The sequence below is a fragment of the Elephantulus edwardii genome, unplaced genomic scaffold (genome assembly GCF_000299155.1).
Source record: "Elephantulus edwardii isolate Elephantulus edwardi_28Jun2011 unplaced genomic scaffold, EleEdw1.0 scaffold00054, whole genome shotgun sequence".
NCBI lineage: Eukaryota > Metazoa > Chordata > Mammalia > Macroscelidea > Macroscelididae > Elephantulus > Elephantulus edwardii.
This window is the reverse complement of record NW_006399804.1, coordinates 5,543,611-5,571,021: the sequence shown is the minus strand read 5'-3', so window position 1 is coordinate 5,571,021 and position 27,411 is coordinate 5,543,611. Positions and strand designations below refer to the sequence as shown.

Genomic DNA, 27,411 nt, shown 5'->3' with positions numbered 1-27,411 from the left:
TGGACCAATTGGCAGCATCATAATGGATGGTGAAGAGAATGAGAATGTTAACTAAGCTTGGCTCCACAATCAACACTCTTGGTACCAGCAGCCAAGAAATCAAAAGGTGAATTGCATTGGGAAAATCTGCTGTCGGGGACCTCTCCAGAGTACTGAAGGGCAGCATTGTCAATCTGGAGACTAAAGTGTGTCTGATCCAGGCCATGGTCCTCGCAGTTGCTTGCTGTGCATCAGAAAGCTGGACAATGACTAGGGATGCTAGAAGGATATTGATGCCTTTGAGCTGTCATGCTGGAGAATGGACCACTAGGAGAACAAACAGGTTTGTCCTAGTGAGGATGAAGCCAGGCTACTCTTTGGAGGCAAGGATTCTGAAGCTTTGTCTGATAGACGTTGGACATGTTGCAGTTCTTGGAGAGGGACAGCACAAGAGAGGAAACCCCTGGATGTGATGGATTGACTCCAGGATTGTGTTAATGGGGACAGGTGTGTCAGAGACGGTAAGGTTGGCTCAGGATAAAGTATGGCTCAGAGCTGTTGTACATAGGGTCACTATGAGTCGGAAGCAACGCAACAGCATAAAAGAACAACAGTCGGTCTAAGCTTGATTCCAGTTTGTCTCTGATGAACTTTATGGTTTTGAGCTATACTCCCAGGTCTCTGATCCACCTTGAGTTAATTTTTGTGTATGGTGTGAGATGTGGATCCTGTTTCAGCTTTCTGCAGGTAGCCGTCCAGTTTTCTCAGCACCGTTTGTTGAAGAGGTTGTCATTTCCCAATTTGATAGATTTTATTTCTTTGTCAAGTATCAGTTGATAGACAACTAGGTCCATTTCTGGGTTCTTCATTACATTCTGTTGTTTATGTGCTTGTCATTGTACCAGAACCATGCTATTTGGGTTACTGCCACTGTGTAGTATGTGTTGAGGTCAGGGAGGGCTATGACTCCCACTTCAGTTTTGTTTTTCATAAGTGCTTTGCTTATTCAGGGTCTCTTTTCTCTCCAAATAAACTTGACAATTTCCCTTTCAATCTCCTTGAAAAATGAATTTGGTATCCTGACAGAGCTTTTTGAGACAATAAAATCAGGAGATGGAGTAGAAGGAAGAAAGAAGCAAAGAAAACAGAGGCAAGGAACTTTGTAAACAGCTGTAACGCAGTCAAAGGCAATAACACTGAAGTTAGCCAAAGGCTAAGAAAGGGTCCAGTGGCAGAGGAGGCAGTAAGGTGGCATGGCTGAGAGGAGCCTCTCTTTCTGAGACACCCACCATGTCCCAAAGACAGTTGTTCTATTGTTATTTCACAGAAACCAGCTTTGGGTGGTCCATGCTACAGGTTTTATTAGATTCATCAGTTCACGACCAAAGTGCAAGTTTTCTATTTTCTCTCAAAATTAAGGCTATTAAGTGAGATCTAAAATAGATCTCTTAAATCCTAAATTCTGTACTGCAGTGAATAGAAATATAAAGTATTTTAAATTCCCTAGAAGTACCGAGTTAGTTGTTGAAATCTATGATATGAGTCAGTTTTCTTTTTTTCCTCTCCCCTAAAAACACAACCATCTAAGTTGATATTTAAGTAAGTGCAAATTGCTGAGTATAAACTCTGAAGGCAATTTAGGCAAGTAGAGGATGATTCACAAGTAACTAATTGGCATGTCTATAAAACTCTGAGAGATCTGTATTAAAGAGAGTTGGTGTGAGTATAATTAATCATTTGAACATTTCTTTAGCTTTGCTGATGTATTTGACATTTAAATAGGTGCTTTATTGTGGAGAAGTACATATATATATTTTTAAATGACTGTTCTGAGTCCTGTATTCCTTTTTTAATATCTTTCCCTTTTTTTAAAATGTCTTCTTAAAAATCTATCAATAGACACAAGATCCTTGGCCCCAGATAATTTGTTGGCTGCTTGATATGGTGGCATTAACTGTGGGGAGTTGCACTGTTAACCCAAAGGGGGGACCTCTGGTGGTTCAAATCCACCAGCTGCTCTGCAGGAGAAAGATAGGCAGTCTCCTCCCGTGGAGTTTACAAACAGCCTTTGAAAACCCACTTGCGGGTCAGCAATGAGTCGTTTATGACTCTCTGGCAGTTTGTTAGTTGGTTGGTTGATGTGGCTGAAAGGAGAGTTGCTCTGATGGTCCTGGCTGTCATATACCTCCTGGGCCGTGTCCAAAGGTGGAGTCCTCAGGTTCTGTGACAGCTGACAGGGCACGTGGGCAAGGGCAGAGGGCTCTACCATCTCAGCTGTTTAGCAGGTTGACTAATCACTAGATTTTTCATTCCTCAAGGTTGATCTGAAGATCAAACATCTGTTAACACATGCAGTACCAAATAATAAAAGCTTTATCCCACACCCACCCCCCACCCCCTGAAACTGGTTAAAGTACATTTGCTGAGTAGCTTCTTTGAGACTATATGTACTCACTGCTGTCAAGTGAGTTCGTAGTCTGCTCACAGCAACACTCCATCAGATTTCTAAGGCTGTAAATATTTATGAGAGGAAACTGCCCATCCATCTCTTCTTAGAGTGGCTGGTGGGTTAGAGCCATTGACCTTTAATCTTTAATGTAGCAGGTTAACATCCCAATACATTATGCACTACACCACCAGGGCTCTTTGCCTCTCTCAGCAGTCATCATTAATAAAAGGGCAAAAAATGTCCTTTGAGATTGATCTTGAGAGAATTTAGCTTCTTTGAGCATATCATCAGGAAAGACCAGTTGCTAGAATAAGACGTCTTATCTTTTACCAGAAAGTCCCAGATCAGCAAAAATCTAACTCATTGAAGTGGATTGACACAGTAGCACAACCAGTGGATACAGATGGTCATGAAAAATGCACAGGGAGAGCCAATGTCCTGTTGTCCTTAAGGCTGCGATGAACAGGCACCTAACATCAGTGTGGCAGCAGCGCCCACGTCCTCCCCCTCCTGTTTCTATACCCACCTACTGCATCACATTGGATGTTCAAATTTTGCAGTTGTTTTCTAAGCTCATCAGTGTGAGCTGCTTTGAATATTCCATCTGATTTAAAAAGTAGGCCAGATAACCAAATGTTTTATCCCACAGAGATACAGGATTAATATAGGGCACCTGAGGAGTATGTATGTATGTATATATGTATACACACACACACACACGTGTCTATGTGTAACGGTTGCCTTGCCATGTTTGTTTTAGTTGATACTTTGAAAGCACTTGCACTCTGAGCAAGCTACTTTAAATCAGTGTGGTGATAAGGTACTGCCTCATCTGGTTCATTCATTATTCAAGCCATTGCATTAAGCTAAATGGATAAATGTTTCAACTTGTCTTCCTTTGGTGAATGGCACTGCCCCCGCTCACCCCCTGTACCTAAAACGGTCTGTATTGATCAGCAGAGGCCACTCTGATAAAAGTAGACCATAGTAATTAGCCTACCAATTTGATCTCTGTTGGTGAACTGAATCAAACTTCTTATAAAGGACTAGAAAGCATTCTTGCTGCCCCTGTAAACATTTGGTGTGTTTGTTTGTTTTTCATTCTTTCCATGACTTTTTAGAGCAAAACTTTTCTGTTCTGTTCTGTAACAAATGCAAGTAACAGATCTAAAATATTCTTCATTAATAGCAGTAGCAAGTGCTTCAAGTCCTCCTCACTTGAGCAAGCAAGGTTGGGTTATTGCATAATGCAGGTCATTGATGAGTCTCCCTCCAATCCTGATGCCACATTCCTCTTCACAGAATCCAGCTTCTTGGATAATCCGATCAGCATACAGATTAAATAGGTATGCAGAGAGAATACAACCCTGCCACACTCCCTTCTCAATTTTAAACCATGCACTGTTCCCCTGCTCTATTCGCACAACAGCCTCCTGGTCCAAATACAAGTTACTCATTTAAGTTCTCTGAGATTCCCATCCTCTCAATGTCAGCCACAACATGTTATGATCCAAGCAGTCAAGTACCTTTGCATAATCAATAATACATAAATACACGTTCTTCTGGTATTCTTTACTTTAAGCCGGGATCCATCTGACATCAGCAGTTATATCTCTGGTACCATGTCTTCTTCTAAATTCTGCTTGAACTTTGGGCAGTTCCCTATCTATGTACCGTTCTAGCCAATTTTTAATGCTGTTCAGCAGTATTTTTGCTTTTATGTGGTATTAACTATATTTCCCACATTCCGTTCGATCACCTCTCTTGGGAAAGGGAACAGATATGGACCTCTTCCAATCCATTGGCCAGACAGCTGTCCTCCTAATTTCCTGGCATAGACTGGGTCCATCTGTTAACTGAAATAAGTCAATTGGTATCCTATCAATTCCTGGGGCCTTATTTTTTTTGCCAGTGCATTTAATTCAGCTTCTATGTCCTCTTTCATTACCATTGTCTCCTGATAATATGGTACTTCCTGAAAATTTTCAGTGTTAATTCTCTATGGTACAGTGATTCTGTGTGTTCCCTCCATCTCCTTTTGATGCTTTCTGGGTCATTCAATACATTGCCCATAGCATCTTTCAGTATCATGGCACAAAGCTTAAATTTGATTTTTAGTTCTTTCAGCTTGAGAAATGCTGAGCGAGTTCTTCCCTTTTTATTCTCAAATTCCAGCTCTATTCACATTCCATTATAATACTTTGCTCTGTCCTCCTGAGCTGCCCTTGAAAATCTTCTATTCAATTCTTTCACCTCAACATTATTTCCTTCTGTTTTGGCTTCTCAATGCTCCAGTGCAATCTTTAGAGTCTCTTCTGACATCCATTTCAGTTTTTTTTCCTTTCTCCTTCATTTTTGTAATGACCTTTCTTAATGGTTGATATCATTCCACATCTCATCTGGTCTTCGATCACTGGTGTTCAATGCCTCACATCTATTCTTAAGATGATCTTAAAATTCAGATGGAATTGATTCAAGATATGGATTGCATCTCAGTGTCAAGAAAATAAAGATTCTTACATTGGACCAATAGGATGGAGAGAAGATTGAAAACTGTCAACAGCTTCATCTCGCTTGAATCCACAGTTAACATCGTAAGTACCAGCAGTCAGGAAATAAGGAGACATATTGCACTGGGAAAATCATTAGTTAGGGGCTGCTCCAAATAATTGAGGAGTAATGATGTCAGGCCATGTTCTTTCCACTTACTTGCTATGCATCTGAGAGCTGAACAGTGAATAAGGATGAGCTGTGGTGTAACATCCCCTGGATGTCCAAGAAAATGAACAGATATATCTTGGAGAGTGTGTAGCCGGAGTGCTCTTTAGAGGCAGAAATGATGAGACTTCGTCTCACGTGCTTTGGGCTTGTTGCTAGGAGAGGCTATTTCTTGGAGAAGGACATGATGCTGGGGAGGATGGAGGATCAGCAAAGGAGAGAAAGACCCTCAACTTGGTAGGTTGGCATGGTGACTGCTGCAATGGGCTCTTGTGTGTCAGGGAGTGTGAGGGTGGTGCAGGAGAGAATAGGGCTCAGATCTTTTGTTCATAGGGTCACTATGAGTCGTACTTGACTCGGTGGCACCTAACAACAGCAACAATAACAATATCATCTTACATACACTTGCAAGCCTGTGTTCGTGTACACACGCCCAGTGCATACATATGTAGAAATTTCTCTATAGTGGCTTTTATTCCCTCATAGGTATTTAATGTGGTGGTGATGGTGGTGTTTGCTGTCGAACCGACTTCATAGCTCTCCCTTTAGACAGTTTTCACAGGTAGTTGATCACTTGAGAGGAGACACCCATCCTTCTCCTGTAACGCAACTAGTGAATTCAAACCATGTGCCTTTGAGATTGCAGTGAAGCTTTTTACCTCTAGGCCACCAGAGCTTCCTGGTGTTTAATGTATTCAATGTTTAATTATATTCTTCTGATTATTGTTTGAATGATTCCATAAAACTATGCTTTTTAAAATTTTATATTGGTTTGCATATAAAATGTGTATACGTTGTTTCATGTATATACATTGTGTTTCAACATTCATTCAATCACTATTGATCTATGCCCACTAATTACCCTATCTTTTCAGATCCCTACTGGATCTTTTCCTAATTCCTTCACCCCTTCCCGCTACCCACCCAACTCCCGTGATCTCCCTTATAACTATGCTTTGAAGATGACCTCCATTGCTGTCTGCCTTGGGAAGTTGTAGTCTCTTTCGTGTCCTGAGTTCATGCACTTGTATCAGCTCATGTGTGTCTGTTTACACCTAGTGCATGTTGTGCTCTGACTAGAACTAAGGAATCCAGAAGAGAAAGAAGAGTTAAAAAATCACCTGTGAAACCAGTCAGCATTTACCCTAAAACAGGCAAGAGAAGGTCAGAAGGGCCAGGGTGGGCAGGGGAGGTAAGGAAGCTGGATTAATGAAGAGGAATCAACAGATGGAATTATGGAGAATGTTGGTAGAATGTGGGAGATGTAATTAGTGTCACTGAACAGTACATATAACATACTGCAGTTAAGTCAGTTCCGGCTCCTGGGGACCCTCCTTTGGGTTTCTGAAGTTAGAAGTCTTCGTAGGAGCAGACATCCTTAATCTTTCTCCCAGGGAACAGCTGGAAGGTTCAAGTTGCTGATGTTCTGGTTGACAAGCCATCAGATAAGCCACTAGAAATCATTAAATAGGAAGGGAACACTGCATGGTTCAAAATTGGGAAGGGCGTACGCCAGGGATGCATCCTATCTCCATACATTTTCAACCTATATGCAGAACAGATTATCCGGGAGGCTGGGCTCTATGAGGAGAAATGTGGGTTCAAGATTGGTGGACGATTTATCAACAGTCTGCGTTTATGCAGATGACACAACCCTGCTTGCTGAAACTGAGAAGGACCTGAACTTCTTGCTGCTGAAGGTTAAGGACTGCAGCCTCCAGTATGGATTGAGGCTCAATGTCAAGAAGACAAAGATTCTCACCACTGGGCCAATTGGCAACATCAGGATGGATGGTGAAGAGATTGAGATTGTACACAGCTTTAGTTTGCTTGGCTCTACAGTCAACACTCTTGGCACCAGTACCCAGGAAATTAAAAGGTGCATTGCCATGGGAAAGTCAGCTGTTAGGGACCTCTCCAAAGTACTGAGGAGCAATGGTGTCTCTCTGGAGACTAAGGTGCGTTTGATACAGGCCATGGTCTTCACAATCACTTGTTATGCATCAGAGAGTTGTACAGTGACCAAGGAGGATAGAAGGAGAATTGATGCCTTTGAGCTGTAGAAGAGTATTGAGAATACCATGGACTGCTAGGAAAACAAACAGATTCGTCCTGGAAAGGGTTAAACCGGGTAGCTCCTTGGAGGCAAGGATTCTGAGGCTCCGTCTAACATACTTTGGACATGTTTTGAGGAGAGACCGGTCCTTGGAGAAGGACATCATGCTGGGGAGGGTAGAGGGACAGCGCAGGAGGGGAAGGTCCTCTATGAAGTAGATTGATTCAGTGACTGGGGTAATCGGGATGGGAGTGTCAGAGACAGTGCAATTGGCACAGGACAGAGCAGAGTTTAGGGCTGTTGTACATAGGGTCGCTATGAGTCGCAAGCGACTCGACGGCACATAACAACAACAACAACAAAATTAAAATACAGGTAACGTAATCCACTACATATGTATATACACACACACATAAAATGTACCATATTCTATATGCTAATGTGATTTACAGAAACAAGCATATGAATTTTTAATATTCAACAAGAAAATTTCTATCTTCCTCCTCAGTTTCTCAGGGTCTGTCAACTGGTCCTTGCCATCCTGAGAAGCCAAACAGAGGCTTCTGTTAAGGTTTCTGAGCTCTCCAATAATAAACAGCATTGTCCACCAGAAACGAAAAAGTAATGCAGAAAGGAGGTGATGCTGCATAACCTAACTACACCAAGTAATTGGAAGTGAACCTCTTATTCATTGTCGAAGATAATACCAGGCTTGCTTTTCTCCTACTGTGTCTCTTGAATTAGAATCCCTCATTATTCACATTTGATGCATTCTCTTCTTTGTATCTGTAACAGAGAATTCTAATTTTAAAAACAAGTGGTTTAAACTTTTGCTGTTCTTGTTTCAAGTTTAAAAATAAGTGCCAAGACCTTTAGAACTTACAAAACTTTGACAAATAATCATGCCAGTATAGTTAGTTCAAAGAGTTATGCTGCCATCTCAGAAGAAGGCAGTTCGAGTCCACCAGCCCCTTTGCAGGAAAAAGATGGGGAATGTGATGTCCAGCCTCAGAAAACCCACTGCAGGCAGGGTCAGCTGTGAGTTAGTTCTGACTTGAAGTCAACAAATGGTTTGGTTTGGTTTGGTTTGAAAATAAGATCTGTTACAATTTTTTTTTTCAGATGAAGATTTTACAAATATACCATAAATCCTTGAGGAAAGTATCTTTATCTGGTTTACTCCTTTGTAGGCCCAGTTTTAGAACAGTGCTTACCCAGGCAGTTAAGAAGTACTTGGAAGAATCTCTTCTCAAAAACAGTGTATTCTAATTTTGTAAATAAACTAATATAAAATTTTAAAAAGGAAATATTTGTGGATGAAAGAGAGGAAGAAGGAGTACATACTAAGAGAAACAACCTTCCCTGAGCCACACCCCCCTAGAAAACCCACTAGTACAAGTACAAAGGGCAGCATTTTACGGAGAAATAAAGCTTAGCAAGTAGACAGGGGCTGGAAAGAAGGACTAGTGGAAACAGGAAACAGAGAGAGGAAGTGAGAGGAGTGCTATATGTTACATTGTAGGGACTATGATGAGTATCACATATTAAAGTGTATATGTGTTGCTGAATGGAAAATAATTTTGCTCTGTAGACTTCCCCCAAACCATGTTAATACTTGAAAATGAATTAATTTTGTGAGACAGAGAGAGAAGTGCGCCAAACAGGGAAGCTAGAGAGTTTGTGGAAAGGCGTGAAGTTAGATTGTGGAGGGTTATCAAGAATGAGAGAGAAATGAGGGGGACTAGGGACAGGAGGCGAGCATAGAGGCTGAGCTGAAACCCTCAGTCAGATTCTGCACCCAGATTCTGTGAGGTCTGCATAGAGGAGTAGTGTGATGTGATCTGTCTCTTCTAAAGATAGCGAAGTCGGTTATATAGAGTTAGGAGCCCCAATGGCACAGTGATTAATGACATGGCTGCTAATGGAAATCGAAGTAGTATTTGGTGGTTTGAACCCACAGATGGAAGAAAGATGAGGCTGACACCTTCCTAAAGACTGCAGCCTTTGCAAACCCCCGGAGGCAGTTCCACTCCATCCCATAGGTTTACTTTGAATCAGAATCAACTAAACAGTCACAGGTGTGGGATTTGAGGTGCTTTGTTTTGTGAATAAAAATAGAGATAGAAATGTGTAATTGCTCTTGTTGTTAGCTGCCATCAGGTCGTCTCTGACTTGTGGCAGCCTTTGCACAATGGAACTAATTGTTGCCTGATCTGTGCCAGCCCCGTGCTATGTGACAGATTGGACTGTTATGATCCATAGGGTTTTCACTGGCAGATTTTTAGAAACAGATCACCGTGTATGCAGGCCCTCACTGACAAGTGATAGCTGTGCACGAGGTGCATTGACCAGCAATTAAAACTAGGTCTCCTGCCAGAAAGGCAAAAAGTCTACCACTGAACTATTATCACCCCCCTGATAAGGAAGTTCAGAGGCGAGGAGATAGTCCCAGTGGGTGATCATGGGGCCTGAACCTGGGCATCTATCCCCATCAGTGAAAGCTTGAAGCTCATCGGAATGGAATCTCACAACCTAAGAAAAGCAAAGTGGCAGGACAGCCCCAGGGCGGAAGGGTCAAGAACTCAGTCAAGAGTGAGGGAGCAGAGATTCTGCTCACAGAGGGAGGAAGTTTGGGTAGAGGAGAGCATAAGGAGGAGGACAAAGGTGAGTTTTTCGTATTGAATGCGGAGACAGCCATGAAGTACCATATGAAGCGGGTCATGGAGCTGCTGGGTGTTCTGTGGGAGAGGTCACGATCTGTGTCAGAAGCAGAGGCACAAATCCAGGAGCCATCAGCACAGGTGCTTGTGGAGTCTCCTCACTCTCATCTCTTGATCATCACACTGTCACTGACCTGGATTTGCTCCTTAAATGGTATAAGCTCCTTTTGTTCTTTGTCATGACTTGTCTTTTTTGGGCTTCTTCAGTCTGTCCTTTCATAGATTCTGTTCACACTTTTTGGCTTTGTCAGGTTAAGTAGCAGCAACTTCACTGTAAACACCGGAAGGAAATGCCACCCTGTACAAAGGTGCACCTGGACTGACACCCAAAAGGCTCACTCTTAGGCCTGACAAGCCTCTTTGCTACAGTTTTGGAAATACTCTCACAACTCATCAGCATCAAAATTTTATAGCACTTTTTCTTGCTCTTTCCTGTGAATTTTGCAGATATTGCCACCAGTTTACAACTCAGCTTCCTGTTCATCCAAGTTTCCCACCACTGTACCTGCTTTGGGTGTTATCTCATGATTTTCAGCCAAGCACTGACAGACATCCATACTTGCGACATAGTGCTTCTGTGCAGGTGAAATGCAGCATGTGTTTACTTTGAGCTTTAGAGACAGGTCTCTATCATTTTACTCTCCATTGTCCAGTCCCAGAATGAGATCTTTAAAAGAGATATGCCCTCTGTGAAGTTTCCACCATCCTGCTTCTTTCTCTGCTGGCCATTACCTTTCATATTTGTGTTCCTCTGTTCTCCCTGAGTTGTTTCATTATTGATAAGTGTTAAATTGCAGTGCGCCTTGCTCTCTTCTATAATTAAAGCCATTCTGTGGCCTGGATCACAGCTCAAATTTTCTTTGAAATTTCCTCAAGAAGTTAGTGTGGGGCTTTGAACGCAGTGGGCATTTAGTAAATCCTTGATGATGATGTTAATGTTAGCATGTTGGTCTTTAACTCTCTGACAGGGTCAGAGGACCATCTGTGCTCACTCAGATAATGTCACCCATGAACCCAGTGCCAGCCTTCTCTGGACAGTTGCCTCTGTCTCCTGGGCTGTGTGATTTGAGGCATGTAATCACAACCCTGAATTGTCAGCAGGACAGTGATTGTTTTCCAGGTTGCCGGTAAGGTAGCTGGGATTAGTGAAAAAGAACTCTTTCCTAGAAATCACCAAGACAAGGTTTGAGTCTTGGCTTTTTGGTGATTGTTCCTGCAATTTTAAGCCAGTTGTGTAACTACAGCAAGTTTCAGTGGGCTCACGTTTAATGTGAGAGAGAAGAATGAAGTGTTCTCTGACCCCATCCCAGCTGTAAAATGTCTAAATCTATTATTAAGTCACCTTGAGAAAGTGATTGTCATTTAAATTCTTGTAGACACTATTGGTGCCATCCCATCTAAGGTGATGGTTTTTACATGTTTGAACATGGCATAACTGGTTTTGATTGATCTTTATGTTGGGCACAAATAACAACTCTCTGAACCTTTTTTTCTTTTTAACAGAATGTACATACACACTCTTATCAAAATAGAAAAGACAAGATGTGTGCAAGACTATTTAAGTAGTTCAATGGATGAAATATGCCAAATTCTTAGTTCTTTCTTTTTTGTTTTTTTAATGTGTAAGGGAAAGTAACCATTACTAAATCATGACATTTTTATGAGAGGTATAAACAATCGGTGGTAAGCATGAGCTAATTAAATTGACCTTTGGGTTTCCTCCACACTTCTGGAGGCCCCACTAATCCTGGACCTCCCACTGCGGAAATAAACATCTTCAATACAGATTTGGAGAGGATGGGGAGGGGGGCTAATGCCATTAATCCTTTTCTTCAGGGAAAAGGACAATAAATTTCCAATTACAAATATAAGAAGACCACTGAAGAGGGAGCTTCAGCTCTCATTATCTTCCTTTTTACTTCCTGTTGTGGGCTGACATAGCACCAGGGCTTCACACACAGCTGCTGGGGTTTGAGATAAGGGTATCAGCAGATCAGTCATATATCAGGCTATGGAAAGTGGAACTGGTAAAAAATAAGTTTACTTACCAAAGTGGACACAGCAAGTTAATTAGTAATAGCCAGGTTGGAGGGGACCAGGCATGAGAGAGGACTCTTAATGAATTTGAGATTTTTTTTTAAAGATATTGGAATTATGATAACAGTATTTCCATTCAGACTGAAGAATTTTAAAGAATTGCAATTTGTTATATCAGACTATTCTGTGCATGGAACAAAAGCAGCCAATAAATACATGATTTTAAATTTTGTTTACCTTTATTTTTTTCTTTCTCTCTAAAATGAATATTAAAGCCCTGTGCATTTTCTAAGTCATCACCAACTGACAAGCAGCCCTGGTGATGTATAACTATGCATCAAGCTGCCAATTGAAAAAATCTCAAAGCTCATTGCTGTTCATCCAGAACCAATGCATAACTGACTCTTCAATTTTTCTGAGGCTTTAAGTCCCATGGGTGGAGATTTCCCATCTTTCTCTTGAGGAGCCCCTGATGTATTTTCCTCCACACTGGTGTATCTCCCTGCTTTTGAATTTCTTCCATGGACATCACTTGCTATAAGAGGCACCCCCTTTGGGTTTGCAGTGCAATTCCCTGCAGACTACACCACCAGAGGCAGTTCAAACCCACATGTGACTCCGCAGGAGGAAAATGGGCATCCTCCTCCTGTAAAGATCAACAAGCTGAGAAACCCTTTGAAGCATCACTGTGAGTCATCACCAACTTGATGGCAGTAGGAGTTTGGTTTTGTACCAACTGACAGTACCAACTATTAATGAGTACTTAGGAAAGCAAGAAAGATATGTATAAAGCATGAAGATCAGCTTTCTCTGCAGATAATCAGATACACACTTTGGAGAGAGAAGATAGTTGAGGAAGTTGAGGGACAGTGGTGGTGGTTGTTAGATGCCATTGAGTTGAGTATGACCCATAGAGACCCTATGAACAACAGATCTGAACGCTGTCCTATCCTGTCTCTACCTTGCCCCAGATTCTTCATAGCAGTACCAGTCTCTCCACCACCATCACCAGAATCTTATTCTAGTCTCCCTCAAGACTGACTTCTCAGTATGAGAAGCAGTCTTATCCTAGTTCCAAAGCTGTTGATAATTTACAAGACCATCTTTCTGCAATTAAGATAGCTAGAGACCCTACAGGGGGCTTAATATAATGATTAGAAAAAGCTAACTTTAGGCTAACACTGCAATTGTCAGGCCTCTAAAAATGACAATAGGAACTTGAACATTTGATATCTTGATTTCATATTTAAAATTAAATGAAAATTCATTTTCATTTATATTAATAAAAATTCACTCTCTTTTTTTTTTTTTTTTTTTTTTGGGTCACACAATTTGATGAGGGAGGAGTGGGTAAAGGAAATGGGAAAGATCAAAAGATCCAGTGTGAAAATCAATGTATACAAACTTTGTAAGTAAACCAGTATAAAATAAAAATTTTCTTTAAAAAAAAATTTACTGTCATCTAGCAAGTTCCAACTCACAGTGACCCTATAGGACAGAGTAGAATTGCCTCATAGATTTATTTGAAATTTTTAAAAGTTTTTCAAATGAAATAAAAGCATGATTAAACAGTTATTTGTTGTTAGTTGACACTGAATCAGTTCTGACTTGTAGTGACCCATGTCTTGTGGCTGTGGAGCAGTTGAATAGTGTTTTCAAGGTGAATAGTGTTTTCAGTAGTGTCAAGCCTTTCAGAAGAGCAGATCTTTAGGCCAGTCTTTTGAAATGTCTTGAATGGGTTCAAACTACCAGCCTTCCTGACAGTTGTCAAGGGCCTAAGCATTTGCACTACTCAGAAACCCCTAACAAAAAAAAAAGAGTTATGATTTTTATGTGTAGAACTTTCTGAAGAATGTACACTTACTGAGTTTGTGAATGTGTTCTTTTCTGGTAGTTCTAGGCTTGGGAAAGGGATATTGTGACTTTTAAAATTTCACCCTGAGTTTCCTTTGTGCTGTGTTGTGACTTCAAAGAGTCATCGCCATTGAGTCAGAGCTGACTCACAGCTGCCCTCCAGCAGCTATTTCAGAGGCTGTAAGTCACACAGGAGGAGATTGCCCATCTTTCTCCTGCAAAGCAGCTGGTACATTTGAACTGCCTACCTTTCACATTTGCAGCACAACTTGTTACACACTAGGCCACCATAACTCCCTTGTTGTGACTTCTTGTTGTGTGCCATTGAGTTGGAAGACACTCATACTTGGTCCTCCAGCAGATTTTCAGAGGCAGTAAATCACACAGGAGAAATTTCCCCATCCTTTTCCAAGGATTAGTTAGTAGCTTTGAACTGCCTGCCTTTGGGATTGCACGCAGCTTTTTATCACTCAAATATTCATAGAACGCTTTGTTTTACGGTTTTGCCTTTTGAACTGATAGATTCAGTTATTGGATTTTTAATTACTTCATTTTAGAACATATAACTCTCTAAGCTTTTCCTGTGTATAAAGAGTTTGTTCTTGAATAGGAGTTGTTGTTATATATTGTTGAGACCCTCAAGTGGGTTTTCAGAGACTATAAATTGTATAGAAGACCACCCATATTTCTCCCTTGGAGCAACATTGGATTAGAACTGAGTGCCATTTAGCCTAATGGGAGTAGATGTCTCCAAACTCTAGTTATATTTCTTTTGGGTAATTTTATCTGGTATTTTTGTAGGTTGATACAGGTAAAGGGTCCTGAGGTAGCTATTTTACTTTGGAAATGGGAATTTAATTGAAGATAATAACCCTTAGACATGATGCTTTTCAAAACTTAAATTAGATATGATCTTAATCTCAGACTTGGTGGTTGAGGTGAGAAAGAATCATAACAGTGCCTTCAACCAGGCCGCCTTTCTTCCATGCATGTAAATCTTAACTTACATATTTCCTCTTTATGTCTTTTTTGCTGTTTTGTTCAGCTTGATATTGTGTAGAGGGCAACCCAGGGTTCAGCATTTCCAAAGTGAAAGATCACTCCTTTTAGCCTTGGCATTCTCTGCCAAGAAAACCCAGGCAGTTTTAAGCTGGGACATAGAACGGATGTGACAGCCTTCTAAAGATAGACGCCAGTGACCTAAGAAGAGTGAAAACCCCCTCCGATCCTCAGAGCATGTGAATTAATTAAAACAGACACAATGAAGTGTGCCACATGGTCAGAAGCGGGAAGGATTTTGAGAGTTGAATTGCTGCCACCGTCTTGCCGGGCTGGTGGGTAATAATAAGTGCTAGCATCTTTCAGCCCTGTCTGGAATTATCTGACTGCTGGCCTGGGGCTCAGCAGCACATGGGTTCCCTCTCTGTAAGCCTTGCTCCACAAACACAAAGCTGTCTCAGCCCTGCCTCTAGAGAGGACAGTGCCTATCCCCACCCCCTCAGTTAAAGCCGACTAATGAATAGTCCTAGAATGAGTCAGGGTAGATTTGTACACATGTTAATAAAAGTGTAAATAAAGGACTCCAGCTTGCATTAGCATTGTCGCCATTATTGATGATGTTTTCTACACACTTGGCAAAATTGAAAACATAAAGATAGACTTGGTTTTGTGCCAGCTGGCTCATGCTCTAAATTGTAATTAGAAGGTGTCTGTTGCCACAGAAAAATCTCTAACAACTGCTCTGACTTACTGCCCGCATCACTCTAGAGCCCAATCAGGGAGGCTGGGCCCCACAGTACACTGCCCTCCACAAAGGCTGGAGAACTAGGATGGGCAGGTCACTCTAACCCTCCAGGACTCTCTAAACTATTAATTTAGTGGTTTGGAAAAGTCTTCAAGATTGCCTCAACTCGAGTGCTCTTTCTTTGATTACAAGATTTATTTACACACAGAGTAACCCTTAAGGGCAACTAGAGCTCTCCCCAAAGTTTTGTTTCCCTAGACCTCTTTCTGTCCCAGCCTCCTACACAATAGTAGTGGTTTATTTTTCCTTTGCGACAGAACAAGCACACTAAAGAATTTCCATATTCAATTTCAGTAGATCGCAGACTGTTTTTAGGGAGCTCAGGGACTATTTTCAGAACATAATCATAATTTCCTCCCCTTAGTTTTCTCTTTCTTCATGAAGTGGTCCTGAAAACATCTGGAATCTATGAAGTGTTATTTTTATGCTGACCTAAGAACCATTGTAATCCTCTCTTTAATCTCTCCCTTGATTTCCTCGGTCTTTATGCCTCTGAGGAGGTGATGCTTGTACAATCTCCCAACTGGACTGCTATTGGAATCTCCTCTGAGGACTCTCCCTTCCAGTAGGTATTGCAACAGTGGGCCATGTCTTCAAGTAAATACATTCTTAGATTATAGAAGACCTGAGGTGGAGATCCTTTTTGCCTTACCATTCCCCTGAACTCATTCTCCATCATTCTAAAAGCTTAAGACAAATGGTATATACTCATGGACTGATGTGGGCAGAGCTTGTTCCCAGGCACAGGCCTTAACCAATGCACTGTGCTGTTCCAAAAAAAAACCAAAAAAACCCCAAACTAACAACAACAAAAAGTCTCTGATTAATAATGACAATGGTTCATGATTAATAATGGTGAAGTTTTTGTCTTTTTTTTTTTTTTTTGTTAACTGAAAAGTTTTGGTTACCTCATATGAAGCTTTAGGCAAGGATATTGGATGTGGGCAGGGACTCAACTCCATCGTAGCTCAGTTTTTTACAATCTTCAAGTGCAGAAAAATTTATTTGGTTCTTCCTAACTCACAAAAAAGGTTGCAAAAATAAATATGTACTAATGAGCTGGATTCCTAACAAACCTTAAAGTCTTTCCACGGAGCAAGCTTTTTCTTTTTAGTAAAACACCATTAATTTTCTTTTTTCTGCTATCTACTGAAAAGAAAAAAAGCTTTAATAATTTGACTCACTTATATTGATATTGATAGATAAATTCCAAGTTTAGAAAAATGTCTGTTAAAATTAATAATTATTTGAACAGTGGGAGTTCTTCTACATGATGGACGTAGATGTTGGGGTTTAGGGCTACTCCAGTGACTGTTTAAAAAAAGAGTAGAGCTAGAATCAAAATTAGAATCTGTAATCTTTTCTATTTAGGAGGATGCTCTAGTGGCCTCAGTAGGGAGTTGTGCTTCCAGTTCAGAGTGGGATGGTTCAAATTTACCAGCTGCTCTAAGAGAGAAAGACAATATTCTAATTCAAAACCCATGATCAAGAATTATGACAATGGCTTTGAAATGGAAAGGAAATGCAAGGAAAGTGGAATGAGGTAGCCTCCCTTCTAAGGAATAATTACATCATTTGATTGCACATTTCTAATCCTTTCTTTTATAAACCTGTACAAGATGTGCTACCTACTCAGTATAATTAGACATTTCTTTAGAGAATCAATATAGTGAATGCTATGAATTTTTATTTGTAACTGTAGTTTCCCTTTTAATCAAACGAGAGTTGGACATAATATAATGGGGAAAGCATTGATGCAGGTGAGTCTTTGATGCTGACAGCAGCGCCCACAAAACACCAGCTCTTACGCATAATCCATTAGAATACAGTTCAGTAGACTTTAGGTTCTGCCATGTGATCTGCCGACTAGACGTTTCAGTATCAGCAGCTTGTTAAAAAATGCCCCACCCTAAACATACTGATGCTGCATTTTACCACAATCGCCAGGTGATTCTGTTCTGATTAAAGGCTGATGAGCACCCTCCCTGCGGTTTTCTCTTCAGTTTGCCTCCACTGGCCCATGATGGACCACTCTGCCCGCATATCCTGCATCCACACAAAGCCGTCTATGAAAGCCAAAGCTGCTGAAGTTCTGTCTTTTGCTAAATGTAGTTTCTCTTTACTGTCTTCTCTAAAATAGAAACTTCATTTTCTCATGTATTGTCTATTTTACAGTTTTTAATCTGTTCACCTTAGCTTTCACAAAGTTAATTTTTCCTATACCAATTTCCTGACTGAAAAGATTATCTACACTTACGGCAGGGTATGACCACATATATGTCTGTCATGGCCCCATAAGCTTTTTGGTTTGGGTTTTTTTTGTTTGTTTTTTTTAAGGAAAGCAATTCTCCTTTTGTTGTTTTACCTTAATGATTTTAAAGACCTCAGCCCACTAGTGGAGAACAGCGAAACCTAGGACATATCCCAATCCTTGCAGTGCCTCTTCTTTCTCCTCTGCCTCCCTCTTGTGCCAGAATCTTCTTGAGGGGAAAAGATGTGTGACCTCCTACTGTGTGCTTTACAGCCCAGAAATCCATGGCAGGGTCAGCTCGGTGTTGGTTCTGACTCAACAGGAATGAGTTGATGGATGAGTTGATCGTGGACGTTAAGCGACGGAGAATGACACATGTTCAGAATTGAGTTGCTTGTGGAAATTAAATGACACACACCTGTACTAGAGTTCTTTATTTGAAAAACCTTTTTGCAGATTTATGTTTGGGAAGGAAAAGACTGCTAACAAATTATTAATTGCCTCTTGGGGACTAGTGTTTAAAAGGGAGATATTCGCTTTGATTTTTCTTCCCTTTAAATCTAAGTGGAAGAAAGCAATATAAAAGAGGACTTTTTTTTTTTTTTTAAGAAAACCAATGTTTTTGAGAAGTAAACCCTTGTTAAAGTAGATTGAGAAGACTAGAGTCCAGGATGAAAAAGGATTTCCATTGTCCTAGTAATAGTTTTACATTGCCATAGCCTATCAATTAAAATCATTGGGAGTTGCATTGATCTCTCCCCCCGCCTTCTCTAAAATTTTCTGTCACTACTCAACTATTAGTTTCCAGTACTGTGGTAGCTTATGTATTGTTGTGATGCCAGATGCTATGACACTGGTATTTCAAATACTAGCAGAATCACTCGTGGTAGGCAAATTTCTGCAGAACTTCCAGATTAAGACAGACTAGAAAGTAAGACCAGCCATCTACTTCTGAAATAATGGCTTCATTATTCAATTTAGCAAGCTGGGTTGATGCAGTAACTGCAACAAGGGTTGAAGCATGGTAGAGTTTGTGAGGACGATATAGGACTGGACAGGGTTTCAATCTGTTGTGCATGAGGTGGCTGTGAGTCATTGTTGAAACAGCAGAGTTTTCTGACATGATGAGGAAAAGAATTATAGTTAATAGGTAGGATTTGATCCTTGGGCAACTGGCCTACCATTTGTGTTCAGATTAAGGTCCATCATCTCAGAGTATATTGACTTGTCTGAGAGGTGCCATTGTCCACCGTAGAAAATGGGGATGAACTCATGAGCAGCTCCTCTCATTAAGAGTAACTGTGCTACCACAATGTCATTACACCTTATATGGTTGTATTGGATTTCATCTAGGAAGGAAAGAAAGGATGAGGAATTCTTACTAGACAGAAAGGGAATGCTCATTGAAAATCCATGTTGCACTGGTATCATCACCTGCTTCTAAGGTATATGTCATTTTTTAACTGGACAGCGTTTGGTTCATTGATACTTTTGAATGTTTAGAGAGGAAGTTGAAGAAAGAACATTATGTTTGCCCCTGTATCACTGTCACTTAGTTCAGTGGAGTCAGGCAGGGACTGAAGATCAGTACTCAAGAGCACAGTGTTAGCTGCAGGGTTTTGAACTAGATCAAGCCTGTTCAGTCATGCTGATGCAGTGAAATTGGAATAGAGTTTGTAAAATGTAGACGTGCAAAAAAAAAACCAGAATAAGAAAGTCTTTTGGTCAAAACCCCTAATTGGAGACTCAGAATCATATTGGGTCATTTTAGGAGCCTAATGTGGGAGACTGGCATATTGCAAAGACTGTGGAGAGAAAAGCATATTAAGAGTGGCTTGGTTGGCTGCCTTCTTGGAGCCATGCATCATTATTTCTTCCTCTGTTGGTCAGCAGATTTGGTTCACTAGTCTGGATGACTAGTGTAAAAAAGCAGGAAAGAGCATCCTGGAGACACTAAGAAACCTAGGGATACAAACAGAGGAGTCACATATGAGAAAATAAAGCTTGACTTAATCTAATTGCAGTGTTGATTCCTTAGAGGCAAGGTTGATGAAATTCTGTTTCACATACTTTGGACATGTTGTCAAAAGACACTAGTGTGTGGGAAAGGCACCAATCCTTGCTGGGAAAAGTATAGGTAAATGAAAGAGAGAGAGACCTTCAGTGAGATGCAGCAGTGGGCTTGATGGTGCAGGATATGGCTAGATTTCAATCTTTTGTTCTTTAAGTATCTATTAATTGTAGTCAACCTGAGGATACCTAACAATAGCCTGAGCCAAATGCTGGAATACAGTGATGTTAAAAGAGCTCCTAGGGACAGTGCCTCTTTGTCTACCATCTGGGAAATGGGTGATTTTAAAAATGGCTGCAAAGGGATTGTGGATACACCAAATCAGAACCCTCAGGAACTTTATTAGGAGACACATATTCTGGTCTCTGCCCCAGAGAATATCAGACACCATAGTTGATCAGTTAAAAACTTGAGATGAGAACCAGCCACACTGAGATGGAATTTTAACTCTGCCTTTACTGGGTCTGCAGCCTTTGCTCAACTAGTAAACCTCCCATATCGCCCATTTTATTATTTCTAAAATGATCATGACATCAATCATACCTATCTCATGAAGATTTTGCAAGAATTTGAAGAAATGTTCTGTGCAAAATGGTACACTACCTGTCATAGAAGTAGAGACTCAATGCATGTAAGTTTTGTTCTTTCATAACCGGAACATAATTTTATTTAAAAGAAAATTTGAGCTCTTGTCTAATTTTGAGATGATGAACAAGACAAACAAAATAACTTTGATTATAATTTAAGGTTTTAAGGGCATTAATGTAGTGGTGTATACCCAAAGATAACTTTATTTGAAAGCTTTGCAATTTGAGTTATGATGAATAGAAAATATTGTCATAGTACTTAATGATTTCCTTCAAACCTAAGTATTTTTAATAACCATCCAAAATAATAGATTTTTTTTATGTCAGAAAGTCCTATCTAATGGTTCTCTTCCCCTCACCCCCTTTATTCCAACGGGAAGAATTCCTTGACCAGGAGTGCACCCCTTCCCAGTGACTCCCAGGCTCGCAGTGGCGCCCGTTTCCACACTTCCTACGACAAAAGATATGTCATCAAGACCATTACAAGTGAAGATGTGGCTGAAATGCACAACATTCTGAAGAAATATCACCAGGTAATTGGGGTTTGGGGCCGAGAGTGTTTGTTTTTCTCTGTCTTTATTTGAAACTTGGAGAAAGTTGAACTTCATAACTAATGATCACTGAGGATCAAGACATGTTGTCAGGGCCTCACAGTCTTTTCCCACTATAACAGCATAATTCTCTTCTTGCTATATTTTATCTAGAAAAGTTTCATTTTTCCAAGAGTTATATCTTTCTTTTTTAGAAATAGTCCTTTTAATATAGTATCAAGGATCTTAATGATTAAGAATCAGCATTATCTATACAATTATTGCAAGGATAAAAAATTAAAAGTCAGGAGACCAAGCTTGTTTTGATTGGATTACTTGATCTGAACCAAGTTTCCCCGACAATACATCTTTCGTTCATTTATTTGTTCATGTGTTTACTCTTATAAAAAGAGCAAGGGCCATGGTGGGAATGTCCACATCTGACCTTTATAAACTTCACAAAAGGCAGCTGTCCCCATCAACATCATCAACAACATAAAACAAATTCCCTGGTGGGCATAGTTCAATGGTGATTAATTTTATAAATCATAATGAATGGGAATGATTGTATGAAACAAAATGTGAATTAAGGGTAGTGTGAAACTCAATAAATACAAACTTTGTAAGCAACTCAATATAAAATAAGTTTTTTTAAAAAACACCAATCAATTCCCATGAGGTCAGAAATGTCTCCCATGCTCCTATACCTCTTTCTACTCATTTCAACACCAACCTTATTTCTTTGCTGGGTACAAAATCTGATGCAATAGTTCACAGACCACACAGAACTATGCTGGAGAAGTTAAAAGGTTAATAGAAGAATTCAGTCAGAACAGCTTCTGAAGTGTGCTTGCAGGGATCTCAGCCTTGTCCTTTGCAGTTTAAGTCAAGTGTTACAAAGTTCTCAGTCCTGCCAATATTTACTTCCTCCCCACTCTACACTCCCCAGTTGTCCAACAAACTTGGGCAAAAGCTCTTAGCTTACTTCTGGTTCTGTCCTAGGAGTAGCAGTCTGAAGTTAACTCCATCTCAAGTTGGTTCTCATTCAGCTATGGTTACTGCTGCTATAGGGTGTAATTGTAGCAAGAATTTTTGGGACTGAAGAATATGTTACATTCTCTTGCTGCGGCTGCTTTTTTTTTTTTGTCACTGGCAGGGAAAGTGTCCTGCTGCTGAATCACTCAATTTAATTGTGAGACTATACAGTCCCCTTGTGGATTGGTGAGATAGCCAGGCTCCTGTGGATAGACTATCACATTCTATTTGTATATTCCATCCAATCCATATGGCAAAATCAAGCTAAGAGGCTATGAAAGCCATTTTAAAAAATAATCTCCACAACTCTTAACCTTATTCTGGAAAAGATTTAAGGTAGTCTATTCTAGGAACTCTGGCTATACAAAAAAACAGTAAGGTAGAAAAGCGTGTTGTGGAATGCCCTTGAGTCAAAACTCAAGGAGACATAGGTGAGCTTCCAATGGGTTTTCAGAGGCAGTTGCTCTCACAGAAAGATATTGCCCATCGTTCTCTCACAGAAAAAGTGACAGACCCAAAATGGAATTTGGAATGAGCCTAAAAATTCTTGCCTTGGTGATTAGCATGCTTGCTGTTGAGGGCCACAGATTTGATTCCTGCTTCCTGTCAGGCCAGGTGAAAAGGGACAGCTAAATTGTCTGAATTTGGAAATGAACTAGTAGTAAGAGGAAATATAACTGTACTTAGTAGTAAAATCAGACATGGTTGTCTTTAAGGAGTTCCCCACAGAGAGAACACTTAACAATATAAACAGTGTCCTCTACAACAAATCAAATAACACTATAATTTCATCAAACTTTAAAAATTATCATTATAGGCTGATGAAATCACAGCACAGGATTTAGTAAGTGCATTTCTGCAGAAGGAGAATGAGATACACAGTGGCTATCTACCTCTCTGTCAGATTGGCTTCACCTAGGCATGATACAGTGACTGTGTATTCATTCCTTCTATCTTTTGATGCTTTCTGTGTCATACAATATAGTGGCCATAGCGTCTTTCACTATTACAACACAAAGCTTACATTAGTTTTCAATTCTTTTAGCTTGAGAAATACAGAGTGAGTCCTTCCCTTTTTATCCTCCAATTCCCGCTTTCTGCACATTCCATAATAATACTTTGCTTTGTCCTCCCAAGCTGCCCTTTGAAATCATCTGTTCAACTCTTTCACTTTGACATATTTACCTTTGTTTTTGCTTCTCAATGCTCCAGTGCAATCTTTAGAGTCTCTTCTTACATCCATTTCAGTTTTTTCTTTCTCTTCCATTTTTTGTAATGACCTTTTGCTTTCTTCATGGATGATATCCTTGATATCATCCCAAAGTTCATCTGGTCTTCAATCATTGATGATGTTCAATGTCTCAAACCTATCTTTAAGATGATCATGAAATTCAGATGGTACTAATTCAAGATCATATCTTGGTTCCTGTGGATTTATTTTCATTTTCTTCGGCCTCAATTTGATCTTGCATATGAGTAATTGATGATCTGACCTATAGTTTTTCCCTGGCCTAGTTATGACTGCTGATAGTTCTTTCTGCAGATGCAGAAATAATAGATTAACACTAAAAAATTTCAGGAAGTACCATATAAACAGGAGCAAATCATAATGAAGGAAGAAGTAGAGGCTGCAGTGAAGGCATTGACAAAAAATAAGGCCCCAAGAATCTATAGGATATCAATTGACTTATTTCATTTAACAGATTCAAACTTGGATACACTCACCAGTCCATGCCAGGAAATTTGGAGGATGGTTTTCTGGCCCACAGATTGGAAGAGGTCCATATATGTTCCCATTGCCAAGAAAGGTGATCCAACTGAGTGTGAAAATTATCGAACAGTATCATTGATATCATATGCAAGCAAAATACTGCTGAAGATCATTTAAAAATGGCTAGAACAGTCCATAGATAGGGAATTGCCAGAAGTTCAAGCAGAATTTAGAAGAGGCCGTACCATCAGGGATAACATTGCTGATGTCAAATTGGTCCTGACTGAAAGTAAAGAATACCAGAAGAATGTCTATTTGAGCTTTATTGACCATGGAAAGGCATTTGACTTTGTGGATTTTTAAAAGTTGTGGCTGACATTGTGAAGAATAGGAATTCTAGAGCACTTGATTGTGTTCATGCGGAACCTATACCTGGACCAAGAGGCTGTTGTGCAAATGGAGCAGGAGAGCGCTGTATGGTTTGGAACTGGGAAGGGAGTGTGCCAGGGTTGTATTCTCTGTCCATACCTATTCAGTCTGTATGCTGAGGAAATGATCTGAGAAACTGGTCTCTATGAGGAGGAGTGTAGAATCAGGATTGGAGAGAGACTCATCAATAACCTGTGTTATGCAGAAGACACAACCTTGCTTGCTGAAAGTCAGGAGGACTTGAAGAACTTGTTACAGAAGATCAAAGAATGCAGCCTTTAGTATGGATTACATCTCAATGTCAGGAAAACAAAGATTTTTACCATTGGACCAATAGGCAGCATCATGATGGTTGGAGAGGAGACTGAAACTGTCAACAGCTTCATCTTACTTGGACCCACAATTAACACCTTCAGTACCAGTAGGCAGGAAATAAGAAGATTCATTGCACTGAGAAAGTCTGCAGTTAGGGACCCTTCCAAATTATTGAGTAATGATGTCAGTTTGAGCACTAAGGTGCATCTCATTCAAGTTATTTCTTTCTAATTACTTTCCATGCATCTGAGTGCTGGACAATGAATAAGGATGACAGAAAAAAAATGATGCCTTTGAGCTGTGGTGTTGGAGAGGAGTACTGAGCATCCCATGGACAGCCAAGAGGACAAACAAATATGTCTTGGAGACAATAATGATGAGGCTTTGCCTCATGTACTTAGGACATGTTGCTAGCAGGTGCCATTCCTTGAAGAAGGATATGATGCTGGGAAGGGTGAAGGGTCAGCGAAGGAGAGGAAGACCCTCAGCCAGGTAGATTGATACAGTGACTTCAGCTGCAGTGGGCTCTTGTATGTCAGGAAGTATGAGGATGACACAGGATAGAATAAGGCTCAGATCTTTTGTTCCAAGGTCTGTATGAGCCCTGCTCAACTCAACGGCACCTACCAACAGGCATGATACAGAACGTTCTAGTTGCTTTTCATGTGCCATCTCTGACAAGTTTCACGTGGCAGTGAGCTCAACTCTGGTTCCTTATGTGATCATCTCAAGTCAGGCGAGGGCCCTTTGACGTTTACCATCCTGTCATCCTGTGTAGTGGCATGGAAGGTGTGTAATGGACTTCTTGTTCACACTTGAAGTTTCAGTTTTGTGTACCTTTGAGTTAAAACTGATCCATAGCTGACCTTCCGGCAAATTTTCATAGGAAAATATTAATCACACAGGAGGAGAGTGTCCATCTTTCTCCTTTGCTGGTGGTTTCAAACTCTTTTCCTTTGGGTTAGCAGTGCAACTCCTTTTCACTAACCAGCCAGTGCTCTCCCCACCTCTCTCTTTTTCTTCTTTCTCTTTAAGTAGTCCTTTATAATCTATACCATTTTCCAGGAGTCCTAGTGAGGTAGTTCATAGTATGATGCTCTGCTAACCAAAAGACCCAGGGCCTCCAGCAGTTCTAATCCACCAGCTGCCCCACAGCAGAAAATGGGCCATCTCCTCCTTTTATTATATATATGGTCTAAGGATCCCAGTGGCGGGTTGCTATGTGGCAGAAGTGACTCAGTGGCAGTGGGTTAGGTTTGGGTTTTGGTGATGCACTTTTCAGTTCCCCAAAACCAGTTTGCTTTCCACTACTCACTTAAAGATTAATGGTTCACATCTGCCCATGGGTGCTATGTCAGAAAGGCCTAGTCTGTCACAGCCGAGGGGTCCCTATAGAGCAGTTCTGCTTTGTAATAAACAGGGCTACACAAATAAGTTAGCATTTTAGTATAAATATCCTTTTCTTCATATTTCTGTTAGACTAGAATACACTTGGGTCTTACAACTTAAAATTATCAGAACAATATGCAATGGAAAGAAATGGTCTGGAACCTACTTGACTATTTTATTTCTTCTAAATCAACTGATTTTCTCTTCACTGACCTGAATTCAAGTAGCTTCAGCTTTAATTAATGCCACTTAATTATGTCAAAATCTTGGAAGGAATAAGTTACAATGTAGATAATAATAAAGAAATCTTTTAAGAAAAGATTGTCTTTGAAGCAAGGTTGTGTCTTCTGTATAACACAGCTTATTGATGAGTCTCCCTCCAATCCTGATGCCACACTCCTCCTCATAGGGACTAGCTTCTCAGATCATTTGCTCAGCATACAGATTGAATAAGTATGGAGGAGAATACAACCCTGGCACACTCCCTTCCCAATTCCAAACAATGCAGTGCTTCCCTGCCCCATTTGCACAACAGCCACTGTGGTCCAGGTGTATAGGTTCCTCATGAGTACAATCAAGTTCTCTGGGATTCTCATTCTTCTCAAAGTCAGCCATAACTTTTTATGATCCACAAATGTCTTTGCATGGTCAATAAAGTTCAAATAGACATTCTTTTGATATTCCTTACTTCCAGCCAGGAACCATCTGACATCGGTAGTGGTATCCCTGGTGGCACAGCCTCTTCTAAATTCTGCTTGAACAGTTTCCTATCTATGTACTATTCTAGCCATTTTTTAATGATCAGCAGTATTTTGCTTGCATGTGATATCCACATCCCATTGGATCACATTTCTTGGGAATGATAACAAATATGGACCTCTTCAAATTTGTTAGCCAGACAGCTATCCTCAAAATTTCCAACCACAGACTGGTGAGTGCCTCCAAGGCTCATTTGTTAATTGAAATATGTCAATCGGTATCCCGTAGATTCCTGGAGCCTTATTTTTTGTCAATGCCTTCAAGGCAGCTTCTGCTTCCTCCTTCATTACCATTGGCTGCTGTTCATATAGTACTTCCTGAAATTTTTAGTGTCAATTCTTTCAGGTACAGTGGCTCTGTGTATTCCATCTATCTTCTTTAGATGCTTTCTGGGTCATTCAGTTTATTGCCCATGGGATCTCCTATCTACATGCCTAAAGTATGTGAGATGAAGTGGTGTCATCTTTGCCTCCAAGGAGCACTCTGGCTGTACTTTCTCCAAGACCTATTTATTCTTTTGTCAGTTCATGGGATATTCAGTACTCTTCTCCAACAAGACAGCTCAAAGTCGTCAATTGTTCTTCTGTCACCCTTATTCACTGGCAAGTTCTTAGGTTCATAGCCAGTGATTAGAAAGACCATGGCCTGAATCAGCTGCACTTTTGTCTTCAAACTGACATCATTGTTGCTTAGTAATTTGGAGAGGTCCCTGACTGC

The 27,411-nt window shown here is 40.4% G+C and overlaps 1 protein-coding gene across 1 annotated transcript in view; it reads left to right on the top strand.

Annotated features, from left to right (window-relative positions):
• PIP4K2A (phosphatidylinositol-5-phosphate 4-kinase, type II, alpha) overlaps positions 1 to 27,411 on the top strand; it is an 89,543-nt gene that overhangs the window by 6,807 nt on the left and 55,325 nt on the right. Inside the window, exon 3 of the mRNA XM_006887061.1 lies at positions 20,907 to 21,059. Coding sequence (XP_006887123.1) covers positions 20,907 to 21,059 — 153 coding nt within the window. The remainder of the gene's footprint in view (positions 1 to 20,906; positions 21,060 to 27,411) is intronic.